The sequence below is a fragment of the Procambarus clarkii genome, chromosome 29 (assembly GCF_040958095.1).
Source record: "Procambarus clarkii isolate CNS0578487 chromosome 29, FALCON_Pclarkii_2.0, whole genome shotgun sequence".
In the NCBI taxonomy this organism is placed as follows: domain Eukaryota; kingdom Metazoa; phylum Arthropoda; class Malacostraca; order Decapoda; family Cambaridae; genus Procambarus; species Procambarus clarkii.
Genome location: NC_091178.1, coordinates 38856795 through 38876739, shown reverse-complemented (window position 1 = coordinate 38876739; position 19945 = coordinate 38856795). Strand labels below are relative to the sequence as shown.

The following is a 19945-nucleotide window of genomic DNA, read 5'->3' as shown; positions in this document are numbered from 1 at the left end:
TTGCGAGGCACTACACATCAAGAAGTCAACACCAGCAATCAACAGCCAATTATTGCACAACTATATTCTACCCACCTCAAGACTCCGCTCCAATATAGAAGCATCAAGAAATATGGACCAATAGGCTTTCTACAAACACTTCTATTCAATATCCATTGTTTCGTGTTCTGTCTTGTGTTGATACTTTTAATACCCTATTAATATCCTCTAATGCCACATCATCCTTCCCACCTTACTCAAATGTAATGCCACATCACCCTTCCCACCTCACTCAAATGTAGATATAAAATCAGGGAAACGCAAGTTCTAATCAGTTGTGTATTTGTGAAGTCTTTGAAAATGTAATAAGTTTTACGAAACGCGCCCGTGTCGCGTCAGACTAGAAATAAAAATGAATTTTGGAGAAGTGATTTTTGATTTACCTCCAACAGTGAAGCATAATGTACGAAAGATTGAGAAAATTCGTGTTAGAATTATTAATCTTACTTTTTCGGTCATATATAATAAAATATGTCTTCAGGAAAGACTGCTACCAAAATATACTAAATATATATATATATATATATAAATATATATATAAATATATATATATAAATATATATATAAATATATATATATATATATATAAATATATATATAAATATATATATATATAAATATATATATAAATATATATATATATATAAATATATATATAAATATATATAAATATATATATAAATATATATATATATATATATATATAAATATATATATGTCGTACCTAATAGCCAGAACGCACTTCTCAGCCTACTATTCAAGGCCCGATTTGCCTAATAAGCCAAGTTTTCATGAATTTATGTTTTTTCGTCTACCTAACCTACCTAACCTAACCTAACCTAGCTTTTTTTGGCTACCTAACCTAACCTTACCTATAAATATAGGTTAGGTTAGGTTAGGTAGAGTTGGTTAGGTTTAGTCATATATCTACGTTAATTTTAACTCCAATAAAAAAAATTGACCTCATACATAGAGAAAAGGGTTGCTTTATCATTTCATAAGAAAAAAATTATAGTAAATATATTAATTCAGGAAAACTTGGCTTATTAGGCAAATCGGGCCTTGAATAGTAGGCTGAGAAGTGAGTTCTGGCTACTAGGTACGACATATATAAATATATATAAATATATATATAAATATATATATATATATAGGTTATATATATATATATATATATATATATATATATATATATATATATATATATATATATATATATATATATATATATATATATATATTATTAATGATATATATACATATATACACACAGAAACAAAGATTCTTCTATATAGACATTAGAGAAGATTCAGCGGTATGCCATGCACCAGGCTCTCCGCTGTTTTCATTATTCGTCATATCCGACTCTGCTATGTGATGCACATGTATTCTTGCTTCACCACCCTGTAATGAAATATTGTTTGTTACTAATTGTTTTCAATAATACATTATTTTATTATATAATATTTAATTTATTAATTAAAAACCCTTTCCATATTATAGAAAAAAACTAAAACAAGAATCTATATAAAACTATAGAATAGAATAGACTAATAGAATAGAATATATATATCATATATATATTTATATAAATAAATATATATATATATAAATATATGTATATATATTTATATATATATATATATTATTATATCCTGTATTATTCCAGCCCATTATTAGAGATAGTAGCCACCTCTTATTTTGGTTTTCTTTCATTATTAGTGCTCAGAAAATTAAATATATCTACATATTTAGTCAAAATTAATTACATTATTTTATCTTATTCATAGCATAAATGTTCACAAAGATTACTAAAAAGAGATTGAATTAGACTACAGCAAATTGGCAAACTTTACCTTGTATCTGTTTCCACCGTGTTTGTTTGGGGCGTTCTTCAACATATCAGCAATACTTGTCTCAACATCTCTTTCAGTTGCATTAGTGTGGGTGTTGATACAGGCTTCTGGAAAGTTATAAGAATTAATTAATATATATAATTATAATTCTTTTTGTCAGGAGACAAGAAGCCACAGAGTAATAACATTGTTGGCTTTTATTTAGGTGTTCCCCTGTTCTCCAGTCTTCCTCCGTCCCCTCGTCCCCTTTGTCCTCCCCAGCATTCTCCATTCCCCTGTCCCCTCGTCCTCCCCACCATTACCCTCTCCTCTGTTCCCTCGTCTTCCCCACCATCCCCCCTGTCGTCCTCCCCACCATTCTAAACTACCTCATCCCATGCATTCCATGATGGTCTGATGCTTCCATCTGAAAATTGGGAACATCAAAAGATCTGACTTTCCCAATTTTCTGATGGGAACATCAAATGATCTGATATTCCCATCACTGAAAAATAAAAAACAGATAAAAAAAATGATATGAAAAAATAGAAAATAAAATATACTCATGAAATGAACAGAATGGTTAACAACGCAGCTCAATTGCAATGCAATGTCACAATAACATTTAAATATACTTTAAGATATAATCTAGAAGAAAATAAGGATATTGAAACGGTTCATGAACTCTATTTCAATAAAGGACACTATGGGGAACTTTGAAAAATAGTTATTGAGTATAATTAGACAGACTTGTTGCTAGGCAGAGGAGTAATGAGATATATGGCAAATTTTGCAAAATATACAATGAAGGTACACAAACATTCATACCCAAACAAAGCAAAATGCTAGGTAAGAACAAAGCATTTGGCCCGTAGGAGAAAGGAGATACCCACAAGACTAGAATACAAGTCATTAACAAGCATGCAAGTATAATACATAATACATGCAGACATATATATAATCCAAAAAAATGTCAAATTTACGTACTTATTATTACATTACAAATATCCAAGGTTTTGAAGACACGTTTCCTCTTGCGCCCAACGAGTGAATACTGAGACCAGACCCCATAGGTCCCTATCTTCCTCATCATTCGTCTCACTGTGTCTCCACAGCTTGCACCGCCCATTTGAGACAGCGTCTGGACCTGTTAAAATAATGCATAAGCTGTAAGGTAATAGAGAATAATATATATCTTTCAATCTCAACATTAGATTTTCTAATTTCCAACTGTATTAAATAAATAGCATTAAAATATTTTCCTTCTTAACTATTACAAAAATCAACGAATTTGAGTAACTTTTGCTTTTGTTTTATTTGTACCTTAAACATAACACTGAACAATCAATTATGTGCCACCCCACCTTCCTTCATCTGCAAAAAAACTAATCAAAAGACATATGTACAAGGCTAAAAAAATTCAGCAACACTTACCATACTCAGGCTAAAAGAATTAAGCAACACTTACCATACTCTTTTTATATTCACTGTTAACTTTTAGCTCATGTGACAGACTTTCCACCTGCTCAACAGTTTCAAGTGGGGATGGAAGAATGTCTTCCAGGATTGGTATATCTCCATGTGTTTTTGACATATGGGTTTCCGTCATTTTGACAATATTCAGGAATTTTGCAAAAATAATGGCATTTACTATTTTTAAAAGATTATTAGCAAATTTACAGAAATGGTGCATTCGGAAGACAAAACCGTGGTAGACATGGTTGGAACAAGTTAGGTGAGAGGGTGGTGGAGGCCAAAACCATAATCATAATCATCTGTATCAAACCTTATTACAGGTAAAACCAGTAGGCAGTCTACTGTATTTTATCAAACCGTTATTAGTATAATAGATCTCGTAATAATTTTGCAAAAATAATGGCATTTACTATTTTTAAAAGATTATTAGCAAATTTACAGAAATGGTGCATTCGGAAGACAAAACCAATTTTTCACTTTTGACAATTGAGCACCTGCTACATCCAGATTCTAGGGAGGAAAGGAAGGACGATCTTACTGGATCCCATAGCCTCTCAGAGGCACAAACCAGGCTTTTACATAACCCCCCCCCCTGCACCCGAGCTTTTTAAAATAGTAAATGCCATTATTTTTGCAAAATTATTACGAGATCTATTATACTAATAACGGTAAATAAATAATAAATAGTAAATAAATCAAAATCAGTTACATTATTTTATCTTATTCATAGCATAAATGTTCTCGAAGATTACTAAAAAGAAATTGAATTAGACTACAGCAAATTGGCAAACTTTACCTTGTATCTGTTTCCACCGAGTTTGTTTGGGGCGTTCTTCAACATATCAGCAATACTTGTCTCAACATCTCTTTCAGTTGCATTAGTGTGGGTGTTGATACAGGCTTCTGGAAATTTATAAGAATTAATTAATATATATAATTATAATTCACTTTGCTATTCCCCATTCCACAGTCCTCTCGTCCTTCCCACTTCCCTGTCCCCACATCATCCCCACTATTCCCACTTCCCTGTCCCATCGTCCTCCTTACCATTTTCCCCTCCCCTGTCCCTCTTCCTCCCCCACCATCTCCCATTCACCTGTCCCTTTGTCCTCCCCAGCATTCCCCTGTCCCCACCATCCCCAACTCCCCAGTCCCCTCGTCCTCCCCACCATTACCCTCTCCTCTGTCCCCTCGTCTTCCCCACCATACCCCCCTCTCGTCCTCCCCACCATTCCAAACTACCTCATCCGATGCATTCTATAATGGTCTGATGCTTCCATCAGAAAATTGGGAACATCAAATGATCTGATATTCCCATCACTGAAAAATAAGAACAGCTAAAAAAATGAAATGAAAAAAATAAAAAAATAAACTATACTCATGAAATGAACAGTATGGTAAACAACACAGCTCAATTTCAATGCAATGTCACACAAAATTATTAAATCGAAATGAAAATAAATTGAAATCTATGAAAATTCAAATTATCAATACAATCGGAAATATTGAAATAATATCGCAACATAATATAGTGTGGGTTGCTCTTACGTGCAACAGACGGTGCTGTTTTTCAAAAAAGGCATGGTTTTACCTGTCACAAGTGTGGCATCTATACTTATACTCACGAAATGAACGGTATGGTAAACAACATAGCTCAATTGCAATGCAATGTCACAATAACATTTAATAACAATAATAACAATAACATTTAAATATACTTTAAGATATAATCTAGAAGAAAATAAGAACATTGAAACGGTTCATGAACTCGATTTCAATAAAGGACACTATGGGGAACTTTGAAAAACAGTTAATGAGTATAATTAGACAGACTTGTTGCTAGGCAGAGGAGTAAATAATGAGATATATGGCAAATTTTGCAAAATATACGGCACACAAACATTCATACCCAAACAAAGCAAAATGCTAGGTAAGAACAAAGCAGTTGGCCCGTAGGGGAAAGGAGATACCCACAAGACTGGAATACAAGTCATTAACAAGCACACAAGTACTACACTACACAACAACCGCACTACTACCAGAACTGGACGAATCACTACCAAAACAACACATTGCACATCACTACCAAAACAACACAACACAACACAAGCATTGGCAAAGAATTATAGACCAGTTGCACTAACATCCCACATAATAAAATTATTTGAGAGTGATCAGGAGTCAGATTACTAGTTTTATAGAGACCAATGACCTCCACAATCCAGGCCAACAAGGATTTAGAGCAGTTTCTATGATCGAGCCACTGAGATCTATAAAGAATTCTGATCAAGAAAGAGATCTAGGGGTGGTTTTAGATAGAAAACTATAACCTGAGGATCATATTAAGAACATTCTGCGAGGGGCCTATGCTACACTTTTTAACTTTAGAATTGCTTTTAAATACATAGGTCAAAAAGTTTTAAAAGTTTTAAAAGTTTTTTAAACCTCTCGTGTATCATGAGTGTGTTAAAGCATCAGATGGTGCATTCAGATGATGAATATTACCTAGTTCCTTCATCTGGGAAGAATGAACACATATTGGTGCATTCGGATGATAAAAACTAACTACTGTAGTTTAATTGATCAACAGACTGTATATCATATGCAGACTGTATGTGGATCTGCGGGCCACTCCAAACAACAGCCTGGTGGACCAAGCTCCACCAGGGCTAAAGCACAAAGTGATATAGATGTGATAGAGAAACTAGGTCAAATGGAGGAGTAGGTCTGTATATTAAACAGCACCTGACGTGCACAGAGCTACTAAACTCAATGTGGTGGTAGAGTGGTGGGGGGGGGGAAACATTGCAGAAAAAAACAAAAATACAATTTGGTCAACAAAACAGCATTGTTTAAAATAGAAGACATGGGTTGTCATTTTGGGGGTAAGGTAGGTTACATTGAGTTAATTAGTTAGTACTTAGTTTTTATCTTAAACTGGTTGGGAGAGGTACAGTGTTGCTGTGCTGGTGAAAGAACACCTAAAGGTAAATTAAATAATGATTGCGAATCCACAAGAAGTTGACATAATATCGCTAGAGATCTGCAATCAGGATGATAAACTTTCCTTAAAGAATTTGACAAACACTTGCTGATAGGACATGAAGTAAATTAAATGTATGTCAAGTTTTGTGAAATATATGATAAAAGCACAACAAAATTTGTACCAAAGGAGAGATGCAGAACTAGGAAAAGGGGTTTGTTCAACAGAAATTGCGAGAGGACCTGAGACCCAAACACACACAAATGGAATCAATATATAGCAAGAGGCCAAACCCCCAAACATACAAGCGATGCAAAGATGCGAGAAACAGCAGCAGCATTAAGGAGAGGGACTTAAGGACCATAAATAAAGTGTGAAAATAAACTCGAGTAAATTTTTTTAACTACTCTCGACAGTGAAGAAAAACAAATATTCAGACGATTTGTGTTAGAATCATTAATCTTACACTTTCGGTCATATTCAACAACACAAATACATACACACACATTCCTGTTGCTGTAGCAAGTGAAGAATTACACACACAGATCACAATAACGTGATGCATCAAATGAACAAATCCACAAGGGCCGTGACGAGGATTCGAACCTGCGTCCGGGAGCATCCCAGACACTGCCTTAATCGACTGAGCTACAACAGGGTAAAAGGGTTGAAACCGAAGTTCTACTGAACTTACTGGATCCCATAGCCTCTCCGAGGCACAAACCAGGCTTTTACACAACCCCCCCCCCCTGCACCCGAGCTATGTCAACAGGCCGTTCTCCCTCTTCGCCCTTCCGAATGCACCATATCAGTAAATTTTTTAATAATCTTTTAAAAATAGTAAATGCCACTATTTTTGCAAAATTATTACGAGATCTATTATTCTATAGAATAATGCATATAAATGCATATATGCATATAAATACAAAACATAAATACAAAACAAGTAAATGTAAATAATTTTACCTTGCACCTAGATCCACCAAGCCTGTATGGCGCGCGTTTCAGTACTTCGGAAATCTAGAACTATCTTGAATCTCTAATCTGCAATGAAACAATACATATTATTGCACTTACCAAAACATGGATGAATGTAGAAAATACAGAACTATTAGCTGAATATCAAATAAATGGATTTAATCTATTTCACACAGATAGATATATTACACCGTGTATATTAGGTAATACCTAACATACACGCCTCCACACACACTACATTTGAAATGTAGTCTCAAAAAGACTACATTTCAACAGCAAAGATTACTCCATAAAAAAATAATTAAATTATTGACCAACATGAGAGAGGGTTAGCCAACATGAGGGTTGTGTTGATTGCCTGAAAATATTTAAATTGTGTAATGTATTGAATGGCATTTTTCAAGTTACAACATTTTTTAAATTACTGAACTAGGTTCTAGGCTTTGCTAGGCTTAATTCAATTATTACAGATAAGCCTAACCTAGCCTAGAACCCAGTGGGTTTTCTTCCTATTGGGGAGTGTTGTACATGCCTCGCCTCCACATACACACTAGCACAGCCAGGCCTCGCCTCCACATACACCAGCACTGCCAGGCCTCGCCTCCACATACACACTAGCACAGCCAGGCCTCGCCTCCACATACACACTAGCACAGCCAGGCCTCGCCTCCACATACACTAGCACTGCCAGGCCTCGCCTCCACATACACCAGCACTGCCAGGCCTCGCCTCCACATACTCACCAGCACAGCCAGGCCTCGCCTCCACATACACCAGCACTGCCAGGCCTCGCCTCGCCTCCACATACACCAGCACTGCCAGGCCTCGCCTCCACATTTAAACCAACCAAGCCCACAAATACGTTAACATGGACCAGCATTACACCGTCTAACATACTCTGTCAGATGTAACAACTAAATTTGTGAATTCAAGACCAAATCTATTGTATAACACAGTGTTAGTACGAGAAAAACATTACTTACATTCGAAGCCGTGTTTTAAAATGGCGGCGGTCTTGTACTGACGCTCCAAACTGTGTGTTCGTTTGCGTATGATGAACGTGTGACAATTTACTACAACAATTATTTAATTATTCTTATTCTTTATTTTAATATTTTTAGGGTACATGAAATTTCAAACTTATTTGCACACAATAATATAATTGCATTGTCATAACCTTTATATATTACGGAAAATACGATGACATGAACGAAGTCAAAGTGAAGTTGAAGTCAAAGTCATTCGCCGAACGTATTAGTCATTTTTTTTCTCCCAAACGATAGGGGTAACAAATCCACAGAGAATATAAGTGTACAGTAAAGTCAATTTTATTCAGGAAAGTACATACATAGTTGATTTACAAACATAATGTTGGATTTATAGATAGAGCTAGTGCATACAATACCTAAAGCCACTATAGTAGGCCTATAGCATTTCAGGCAACCGGGCAGTATATATGGACCCCTTACTCAAATCTCTGAATATGTTAGATATTAAGTCCCTGCACATACTCTCATGTGTATTTTATATATATAAAACGCTGCACTGTAATGTCAATCCTGACCTTAAAAGCTTCCTAGAAGGTTGTAACAGATCCCATGAGCACCACACCAGAAACAAATACCTATTTGATATTCCAAGAGTACGACTTAGTCAAACTAGAAATGCTTTACAAATCAAGAGACCTCGAATGTGGAATGACCTTCCCAATTATGTTAAAAACTGTACCTCTCCCAACCAGTTTAAGATAAATAAAGATAAATTTATAAGTTAAGAAAAATTCCACAAATCAACAACCCTGTTACTGACCCTGTATTTACCCAAGTCTTTCCTAAATCTAAACTTATCCAATTTATACCCATTGTTTCGTGTTCTATCTTGTGTTGACAATTTTAATACCCTATTAATATCCCCTTTGTTATATCTATTCAGGAAATTGTGGTTGATCTCGAACCCATTGATAATGTGACGACTTATACAGAATTTTGTAACTATATCATCAAGATTGTAACCAGCTTAGCTAAATGTAGTGTGGGGTTCAGTCCCTAAGCCCATATATGTGCCTCTCTAACCATTTAGGTTACAGGGCAAAAACATAAAAACAAAGGTAACTGCAGAAGGCCTATTGGCCCATACCAGGCAGCTCCTATCTATAACAGATAAACACTAAGTACTACCTAATTAACTCAATGTAACCTACCAACCTAACCCCCAAAATGTCAATCCATATCTTTTATTTTAAACAATGCTGTTTTGTTGACCAAATTGTATTTTTACTCTTTTTCTGTCATGTTTCTCCCACCCCTGTTTTTTCCCTTTTTTCTTATTTTTTCTCAACATAATTCATACTTTAATTATGCGGATCAGGACATCACCTGATCAAACACATCAAACATCGTTTGACCACCATCAAACACACACATTTCGTGTGTGTTTGACGCTCACTGATATGTACCAGCGTTGTTTTATATATGGTGCTATTCTATCTTACGCTTTGTTGCTCTTTTTTACCTACGGGCTCATAGAACATTCTATTGCGAAAACATTGGCACAAAAATGAATGACGTACATACAATAATAATGTCAGGACAGTGATATAATTATAAACTTTCAAAGCACTGTATCGCCCATGTGTCGTCTTGTCACCAATACTGGGTAACAGTTCCGCCACTTCCCACACTCTTGCGGGTGGGCAGCGACCATTATTCTACGTTTATATTCATATCACCGTGTTGGGAATTTCATTGCGAGTACATTGATACCAAAATTAACGCTGTAGGACAAGTGTGGAAGTGATAACAATCCCAAGAGTAAAAACATTTTGTTGCTCTTGGGCACTCACGGCGAGTCATCTACGTAGGTATTTATTGGGTGCTGGTATTCATATAACTTTTGGTGACCGTTTTTGCTGATTTTCTTCTAGAGAATGTTATTGCGAACACGTTGGTACCAAAATGAAATACATAGCTCGAGAACTAAGGTCAGGAGAGTAAAAAGAGTATACACATTTTTGTTTTGACGCTTAATTAAGGTTATTGTGAGTACTCATCGCCTGCCTAGAAACTGGAACTAGTAATTCCATCTATCATACATATCATACAAGAGGAGCCACACATCTATGGATCATCCAATAAAATCAGCAGACTTCTAGATGTTACTACTGCTCGGCTTAGACTCGGTTACAAGTATCTCTGGGAATTCTCATTATCTGCTGATGTAGACCTGACCAAATGTAAACTGTGTCAACAAAATTATTCGCACACCCTCCGTCACTATGTGATGGAGTGCGAAAAGATACATGAATTTAGAGACAATTCTATAACCAATGTTCCAGCGATGTGTCAATATTTCATTCAAAATGATCTGCTACCAGAAATTTTAGCCAAATATCCCCAGTTTGCTAACTGTAGATAACAACTAAGTGATTGTAACCTATCCACCACTGCCCACTGGATGGGGGACGGTGTGCAGGACAAACATATAAATTTTGATACTAGCTCTCCACATATGTCAGTTGCTTAATTTAGAACCTGTACTTGAGGTCGATCTCGAACCCATTGTTGATGTGATGACTTATATTGAATTTTGTAACTAGCTCATCTAGATTGTAACTTGCTTAGCTAAATGAATTGTGGGGTTCAGTCCCTGAGCCCATTATGTGCCTCTGTAACCCTTTCCACAACCGCCCACAAGATGGGTATGGGGTGCATAATGGGGTGGGGTGTCTTGGCCAAACGTGCCACATCAAAACCACAAGTTGACATTGAATGTGAATTAACAATGAGACAAGTAAGATTTATACTAATACATTTATACTAACTCTGTTGAGCGTTGACCATTTATACACTCTCCCTGGACAGATGTAATAGGACCCATTATCACCACACCAGAAATAAATATCTCTTTGATATCCCCAGGGTCAAACTTAATCTGTGTAAACACTCTATGCAAATTAAGGGACCTAGTCTATGGAACTCACTCCCTAGTGAATTGAAAAACTGTAAAACTTTTGCCTTATTTAAAAGCAAAACCAAAAAGTACCTAACTTCATCTATTTAGTTTCCTACACTGAGCTTTAATTTGCTCTGTACCTAGTGGTACCCAATCTCCTAATTTTTATGTAATATCAAACAACCTTATCATTGTGTTCATTGCTGTCTTCTTTTATGTGCTAGCCATATGCTGTATTGTGACTACCAATTTTTGTCAACTACCATTCAAGCTGTCATTGCAATCAATCTTATATTGTTTCTGCTGTATTGTGCCTACCAATTTGTTGTCAACTACCATTTTAAGCTGTCATTGCAATCAATCATAGCTACCTATGTGCTTTAATATACTGTACCTATAATTTTCTCTCATCTTTTTTTTTTTTTTTCATTCCATGTAATCTGTTATCATTTTTTTGTCTATAAATTTTGCAAGTATTTACCTCCTTAAAATTTTCTTAGATTAAGGACCTGCCCGAAACGCTGCGCGTGCTAGTGGCTTTACAAGACTGTAATTACCATAATTGTATCCTCACATTCCTTATGTACATTCTTGTATATGCATAAATAAATAAATAAATAAATAAATACATCAAATCTGTTGATGTGAGCACTTTAGTTTAGTCTGCCGTTTAAAGAAAAAAAGAGCATATCAATGGTATATCACAGAAAACGAATTTATCATAAACTCATGTATTTGTCTTATCATATTGAACTGCATTCATATTTTTAATATATAACAATATGAATATACAAATTTCTGTAAATCCCCTACCTTGTTGGAATCTGTGGAAATGAATGAGCAAATGTGCTGGCTGAAGGCGCTGAAGGAAACCACATTGGTTTCATTTTGGATACAAATATCCATGGAAATTCAAAATGGAAACTAATTATATAGTTGAACCTGCAGAGACGAGTTTAAGAATCTGTGTTGAGAGTGATGGACACAGCCTTCACAATTATACTTCAGAGAATGTAAACATCTAAGAGTCATTAGAAATATGTGTAGAATAATAAACCCTACATTGTTTGAGTTAGGGAAAACACCATTTGTGATATATAGATACTATAGCTGTTCCTAAAGATTCACCCTTTTTTGCACCAGCAAGATAACATATAAGATTTTAAGAGTTGACGAATGTTAATATTCTTGTTTGATAAACTGTGAACTTGAGACATAGTTAATAAGAACATATTAACACAACAAAATGTTTTCAGAATCCTTAACACCACTTTCCAACAACTTATATAATTTATATAAATTATTTTAGAGAATAATACATAAATTATATATTTAAACATGATATAGTGTTTAGTGGAATGTATAAGGAGTCAAATTGTGTTAAAAAGAGCAATTTTTAGAAAATTTGGAAAAATACTTTTTTCTGTTCAAATTATAACTAAATGGATTATAAAGGTTTCACTCAGCCAATATATATCATTCACAATTTATTAATGAATTTTACAAAAAAACACCATAAATTTTATATTTAAACATGTAAAAACTATTTGTTTTACATTTGGAAGAAAATAATTGTAGAAAAACAATTTATAATTAAACCTTTGTGTTTGGATTTTTTGAGTAAAAGTTTCTCAAAGGCTCTCCTGCACCATTCTCAATGCAAATCATTCCCACACCTATGGGAAGAGATAGGCGAACGTTGTGTAGATGATTTGTGTTTGCTGGGATCTTCCTGGACGTAACTTGGAGCTCCCCGAGGTTAACTTAGTGCTCCCTTAGGGGGTAACTTAGTGTGCCCCGTGGGTAACTTAGAGCTCCCCGGGGGGAAGGGGTAACGTAGAGCTCCCCGGGCGTAACTTAGAGCTCCCCGGGCGTAACTTAAAGCTCCTCGAGGGTAACTTAGAGCTCCCGGGGACGGGGTAACTTTGAGCGCCATGTGGGTAACTTAGAGCTCCCGGGGGGTAACTTAGAGCTCCCGGGTGTAACTTAGAGCTCCCCGGGCGTAACTTAGCGCTCCCTTGGGGTAATTTAGATCACCCCGGGGTAACTTAGAGCTCCACGAGTGAGGGGGGTAACTGAGAGCTCCACGGGATAAACCGTGGAGCTCTACGTTACGCCCGGGGAGCTCTAAGTTACGCCCAGGGGCTCTAAGTTACGCCCGGGGAGCTCTAAGTTTCACCCGGGGAGCTCTATGTTACACCCGGGAGCTCAAAGTTACCCCTGGGGAGCTCTAAGCTACCCCCAGGGGGCTCTAAGTTACGCCCGGAGAGCTCTAAGTTACGCAGAGGGAGCTCCCCGGGTGAAACTTAGAGCTCCCGTGGGTAACATAGAGCTCCCCGCGCATAACCCAGAGCTCCCCTGGCGTAACTTAGAGTCCCCTGGGGGTTACTTAGAGCTCCCTGAGGGTAACTTTGAGCTCTCAGGCGTAACTTAGAGCTCCTCGGGCGTAACTTAGAGCTCCCCGTGGGTAACTAAGATCTTCCCGGCCGTAACTTACAGGTCCCTGGTCGGAACTTAGAGCTCCACGTGCGTAATTTAGATCTTCCCGGCTGTAACTAAGAGCTACCCGGGGTTAACTTAGAGCTCCCGGGGGTAACTTAGAGCTCCACGGACGTAACTTAGAGCTCCCCGGGCATAACTTAGAGCTCCACGGGCGTAACTTAGAGCACCCCGTGGGCAACTTAGAACTCCCTGGGGTTAACTTAGTTCTCCCCTGGAGGTGACTTAGAGCGCCCCGTGGGTAACTTAGAGCTCCACGGGGGAAAACTTACAGCTCCCCAGGCGAAACTTACAGCTCCCCGGGCATAACTTAGAGCTCCCCTGGGGTAACTTAGAGCTCCCTTGGGGGTAACTTTGAGCGCCCTGTGGGTAAATTGGAGCTCCCGGGGGGAAAGTTAGAGCTCCCCGGGCGTAACTTAGAGCTCTCCAGGGTTAACTTAGCGCTCTCTGGGAGTAATCCAGAGCTCCTCGGAGGGGGGAGGATAACTTAGAGCTCCCCGGGCGTAACATAGAGTGCCCCGTGGGTAACTTAGAGCTCCCTTGGGAGTAACATAGAGCTTGCCAGGGTGTAACTTAGAGCTCCCTGAGCGTAACTTAGAGCTCCCCGGGGGTAACTTACAGCTCCCCAGGGGTAACTTAAACCTCCCTGGGCGTAACTTAGAGCTCCCCGGTGGTAAATTAGAACTCCCCATGGTTTAACTTAACACTCTTGGGGGGTAACTTAATTACAGCTCCCCGGGAGTAACTTAGAGCTCCCGGGGGGGGGTAACTTATACCTCCCTGGGGGTAACTTAGAGCTCCCCAGGTGTAACTTAGAGCTCCCTGTGGGTAATGAGCTGTTTGCCATACAACAGGCATTCGCATATGTGATTGCACAAAACACTCAAAATGCAATCATACACACAGACTCAAAAGCTGCACTTCAAATACTAGGACAAAAACAGTGGAAAGATAATGTGGAAATAATTACCACCATTTTGTATCTTGGAGCAGTCGCTAAAGGCAAAGGCCTCAACATAACTTTAAACTGGATCCCATCCCATATTGGAATCCCATTAAATGAAAAATCTGATGAAATTGCTAAATTGGCAACTCGTCATCCAGTGATACATAAAACAATTCAACCCAGCCTAGAGAACATAAAAAACATCATCACCAAAAAACTCTCACATCTCAACAAAGCCGACCTACACCAGAGAATAGCTGAAGGTTCGCCATCTGCAACATGGTATCTTCAGGCAACCAAATTAGAAAGGTTAAATATCCCAAAAGGAATCCACAGGGAAATAGCAGTTAGGCTATATAGACTACGTCTAGGTTACAGATGCAACTGGGAGATTGGTGAACCCCGACAGAGAGAGTGCATCTTCTGCCAAACTGTCACAGAAAAGCCATTACTTCACTATCTTCTGGAATGTGAAGCAACCAATGATCTTAGAAGAGCTTTAAGAGTTCCTGAATCATGCAGTGGCCACCCTGAAGCCATCAACACAGCCACTCTCCTGGTCAACAAAGGTGTCCAGCAGCTGGACACCCTCATAAAGACTGTGAAGCAGTATCCTCCCCCGCGATAACAGCTTGATGGTTAAATGCAACCTAAGAATACTGAGAAAAAAAAATTGTACCACTTACGGGCTATTCATGCCCGTGCCACCTCTTGGGTGGCTTAATCTTTATCAATCATCAATCTGTGGGTAACCTAGATCTTCACGGCCGTAACTTAGAGCTCTCCAAGCGGAACTTAGAGCTCTCCGGGGTTAAATTAGAGCTGCCCAGGGGGTAACTTAGAGCTCCCTGTGGGCAACTTAGAGCTCCCCAGGGGTAACTTTGAGCTCCCTGTGGGGTAACTTATGAGCTCCCCGGGCGTAACTTAGAGCTCCCTGGGTGTAACTTAGAGCTCCGAGAGGGGGGTAACTTAGAGCTCCCCGGGGGTAACTTAGAGCTCCCGGGGGTAAGTTGGAGCTCCCCGGGCGTAACTTAGAGCTCCCGGGGCGTAACTTAGAGCTCCCAGAGTGTAACTTTGAGCTCCCGGTGGGTAACTTACAGCTCCGGGGGGGCTAACTTAGACCTTCTGGGGGTAACTTAGAGCTCCCCGGGGGAACTTAGAGCTCCCAGGGCGTAACTTAGAGCTCCCAGGGCGTAACTTAAAGCTCCCCAGGCGTAACTTAGAGCTCCCGGGGGTAACTTAGAGCTCCCCGGGCGTAACCTAGAGCTCCCTTTGGTTAACTAGGTGCTCCCCAAGGGTGTAACTTAGAGCGCCCCGTGGGGAACTTAGAGCTCCCCGGGGGGAGGCTAACTTAGAGCTCCCTGGGCGTAACTTAGAGCTCCTCGGGCCTAACTTAGAGCTCACCGGGGGTAACTTAGAGCTCCTGTGGGTAGGTTAGATCTTCCTGGCCGTAACTTTGAACACCCAGGGGTAAACTTAGTGCTCCCCAAGGGGGTAACTTAGAGCGCCCCGTGGGTAACTGAGAGCTCCCCGGGGAGCGTAAGTTAGAGGTCCCCGGGCGTAACTTAGAGCTCCCCGGGCGTAACTTAGAGCTCCCCGGGGATAACTTAGAGCTCCCTGGGGGGGGGGGTAACTTTGAACGCCACATGGGTAACTTAGAGATCCCCGGGGGGTAACTTAGAGTTTCCTGGGCGTAACTTAGAGCTCTCCGGGCGTAATTTAGAGCTCTCCAGGGGTAACTTAGAGTTCCTCGAATGTAACTTAGAGCTCCCTGTGGGAAACTTGGATCTTCCCAGCCGTAACCTGGAGCTCCCTCAGGTTAACTAAGTGCTCCCCAAAGGGGTAAATTAGAGCGAACGTGGGAAACTTAGAGCTCCCGGGGGGTAACTTAGAGTTCCCTGGGAGTAACTTAGAGCTACCCGGGGGTAACTTTGGGCTCCCGTGAGTAACTTAGATCATCCTGGCCGTAACTTGGAGCTCCCCGGGGTTAATTTAGTGCTCCCGGGGTGTACTTGGTGCTCCCCAGGAGGTAACTTAGAGCGCCCCGTGGGTAAATTGGAGCTCCCCGGGCGTAACTTAGAGCTCCCCGGACGAAACTTAGAGCTCCCCAGGCATAACTTAGAGCTCCCTGGGCGTAACTTAGAGACCCCTGGGGGTACCTGAGAGCTCCCGGGTGTAACTTAGAGCTCCCTGAGCGTAACTCAGAGATTGCCCAGAGGGAAACGTAGCGCTCCAGGGCGTAACTTAGAGCCCCCGGGCGTAACTTAGAGCTCCCTTGGGGTAACATAAAGCTCCCCGGACATAACTTAGAGCTCCCCTTGGGCAACTTAGAGCTCCCCGGAGTTAACTTAGTGCTCCCAAGAGGTAACTTTGAGCTCTGCAGAGGGGAAACTTAGAGCTCCCTGGGCGAAACTTAGAGCTCCCCGTGCGAAACTTAGAGATCCCGGGCATAACTTAGATCTCCCCGGGGGTAACTTAGAGCTCCCTTGGGGGGGTAACTTTGAGCGCCCTGTAGGTAACTTAGAGCTCCCCGGGGGGTAACTTAGAACTCCAGGGCGTAACCTAGAGATCCCTGGGCGAAACCTAGAGCTCCCAGGCGTAACTTAGAGCTCCCCAAGCGTACCTTAGAGCTCCCGGGGGTAACTTAGAGCTCCCTGGGAGTAACTTAGAGCTCCCCGGGCGTAACATAGAGCTCTCCGGGCGTAACTTAGAGCTCCCCAGGCATAACATAGAGTTCCCCGAGCGTAACTTATAGCTCCGGGGGGTAATTTAGACCTCCCTGGGGGTAACTTAGAGCTCCTCGGTGGTAACTTAGAGCTCCCAGGGCATAACTTAGATTTCCCCGGGCATAACTTAGAGCATTTGTGAGTAACTTAGAGCTCCCTGGGCGAAACTTAGAGCTCCCGGGGGTAACTTAGAGCTCCCGTAGTTAACTTAGAGCTCCCCGGGGGGAAGGGGTAACTTAGAGCTCCCCGGGGGGAAGGGGTAACTTAGAGCTTCCCGGGGGTAACTTAGAGCTCCCGTGGGTAACTTAGAGCTCTCTGGAAGGGGGTAAATTGGAGCGCCATGTGGGTATCTTAGAGCTCCCGGGGGGTAACTTAGAGCTCCCTGGGCGTAACTTAGCGCTCCCTAGGGGTAACTTAGACCTCCCCGGGCGTAACGTAGAGCTCCACGAGGGAGGGGGGTAACTGAGAGCTCCACGGGGTAAACTTGGTGCTCCCCCAGGAGGTAACTTAGAGCACCCCGTGGGTAACTTTGTGCTCCATAGGGGGTGTAACTTAGAGCGCCCCGGGCGTTACTTAGAGCTCCCCGGGCGAAACTTAGAGCTCTCCGGGCGTCTACTTAGAGCCCCTGGGGGTAACCTAGAGCTTCCCAGGGGTAACTTTGAGCTCCCGGGTGTAACAGAGAGCTCCCGGTGTTAACTTAGAGCACATGGGGTATCTTAGAGCTCCCGTAGGTAACTTAGAGCTCCCCGCGCATAATTCAGAGCTCCCCTGGCGTAACGTAGAGCCCCCTGGAGGTTACTTAGAGCTCCCTGAGGGTAACTTAGAGCTCCCAGGCGTAACATAGAGCTCCTCGGGCGTAACTTAGAACTCCCCGTGGGTAACTAAGATCTTCCCGGCCGTAACTAACAGTTCCCTGGTCGGAACTTAGAGCTCCTCGTGCGTAATTTAGATCTTCCCGGCTGTAACTAAGAGCTACCCGGGGTTAACTTAGAGCTCCCAGGGGTAACTTAGAGCTCCACGGGCGTAACTTAGAGCTCCCCGGGCATAACTTAGAGCTCCTTGAGCGTAATTTGGATTTTCCCGGCCATAACCTAGAGTTCCCCAGGGGTAACTTAGAGCTCCCCGTGCGTAACTTAGAGCTCCCCGGGCATAACTTAGAGCTCCCCGGGCGTAACTTAGATCTTCCCGGCTGTAAATTGGAGCTCCCCGGGGGGGGGGGGGTAACATTGAGCTCCCCGGGGGGGGTAACATTGAGCGCCCCGTGGGTAACTTAGAGTTCTCCGGGGGGTAACATAGAGCTTCCCGGGCGTAACCTAGGGCTCCCCGGGCGTAACTTAGAGCTCCCCCAGGGGTAACGTAGAGCTCCCAGGGGTAACTTAGAGCTCCTGGGGGTAACTTAGAGCTCTTCGGGCGTAAGTTAGAGCTCCCCAAAGGTAAATTAGAGCTCCCGGGGGTAACTTAGAGCTCACCAGGCGTAACTTAGAGCTCCCCAGGGGTAACTCAGAGCTCCCCGGGCGTAACTTACAGTTCCCCAGGCTTAACTTAGAGCGCACGGGAGGGTAACTTAGAGCTCCCCGGGCGTAACTTAGAACGCCCCGTGGGTAACTCAGAGCTCTCTTGGGGAGATAACTTAGAGCGCTTCTTGGGTAACTTAAGGCTTCCCCTTGTGTAAATTTGAGTTCCCCGAGGGTAACTTAGAGCTCCACGGGCGTATTTTAGAGCTCTTTGTGTGTAACAGAGAGCTCCCTGTGGGGTAAGTTAGAGATCCCCGGGGGTAACTTAGAGCTCCCTGGGGGTAACTTAGAGCTCCCTGGGGGTAACTTAGAGCCCCCTGGGCATAACTTAGAGCTCCCTGAGGGTGACTTAGAGCTCCCCGGGCGTAACTTAGAGCTCCCCGGGCATAACTTACAGCTCCCTAGGGTTAATTTAGAACTCCCTTTGGGGTAACTTAGAGCTCCCTGGGGGTAACTTAGAGCTCCCTGAAGGTAACTTAGAGCCCCCTGGGCGTAACTTAGAGCTCCCGGGGTTAACTTAGAGCTCCCTGGGCGTAACTTAGACCTCCCCGAGGGCAACTTAGAGCCCCCGGGCGTAACTTAGAGCTCTCCGAGGTTAACTTAGAACTCCCTGGGAGTAAGCCAGAGCTCCTCGGGGGGGGGGAAACTTAGAGCTCCCCGGGCGTAACATAAAGCGCCCCCGTGGGTAACTTAGAGCTCCCCGGGCGTAACATAGAGCGCCCCCGTGGGTAACTTCCCTTGAAACACAGACCGAAACCGTCTCTATTTTCCGCTTGTTAAAACTTGTAATAAAGTTGTTACGTCTTGGCTTAACGTGTTTATGACGTATTAGAACGTTGTTACAACTTTCTATATTGGTTGTTATAACTGGTTAGGAGGTGTTAAAACTTGTTCGAACGTTGTACCAACGTCGTAGTTTCGGTGTGTGTTTGGCGGGTTAGAGCTCCCTTGGGAGTAACATAGAGATCCCCCGGGGGGTAACTAGGAGCTCCACGGGC

General features: G+C 41.5%; 1 protein-coding gene across 1 annotated transcript; it reads right to left on the bottom strand.

The window, feature by feature from the left end:
* Window positions 1-1222: 1222 nt before the first annotated feature.
* LOC138369755 (uncharacterized) lies at window positions 1223-7406 on the bottom strand. Its single transcript, XM_069333197.1, has 5 exons — window positions 7300-7406; window positions 4147-4253; window positions 2862-3021; window positions 1896-2002; window positions 1223-1443 (listed from the first exon to the last, which is right to left on the bottom strand). The coding sequence occupies exons 2-5, from the start codon at window positions 4189-4191 to the stop codon at window positions 1327-1329; spliced, it is 429 nt and encodes a 142-aa protein (XP_069189298.1). The 5' UTR covers window positions 4192-4253; window positions 7300-7406; the 3' UTR covers window positions 1223-1326.
* Window positions 7407-19945: the final 12539 nt, after the last annotated feature.

What these genes read in the sequence shown, in the direction of transcription:
- LOC138369755 (XM_069333197.1), bottom strand. Translation starts at nt 4,191, where the DNA reads ATGTTGAAGAACGCCCCAAACAAACTCGGTGGAAACAGATACAAG. An exon ending in TCGGTGGAAACAGATACAAG is followed by an intron (nt 3,022 to 4,146) that starts GTAAAGTTTGCC and finishes TTATTTTAACAG; the next exon opens with GTCCAGACGCTGTCTCAAAT. An exon ending in ACGGTGGAAACAGATACAAG is followed by an intron (nt 1,444 to 1,895) that starts GTAAAGTTTGCC and finishes ATTTCATTACAG; the next exon opens with GGTGGTGAAGCAAGAATACA.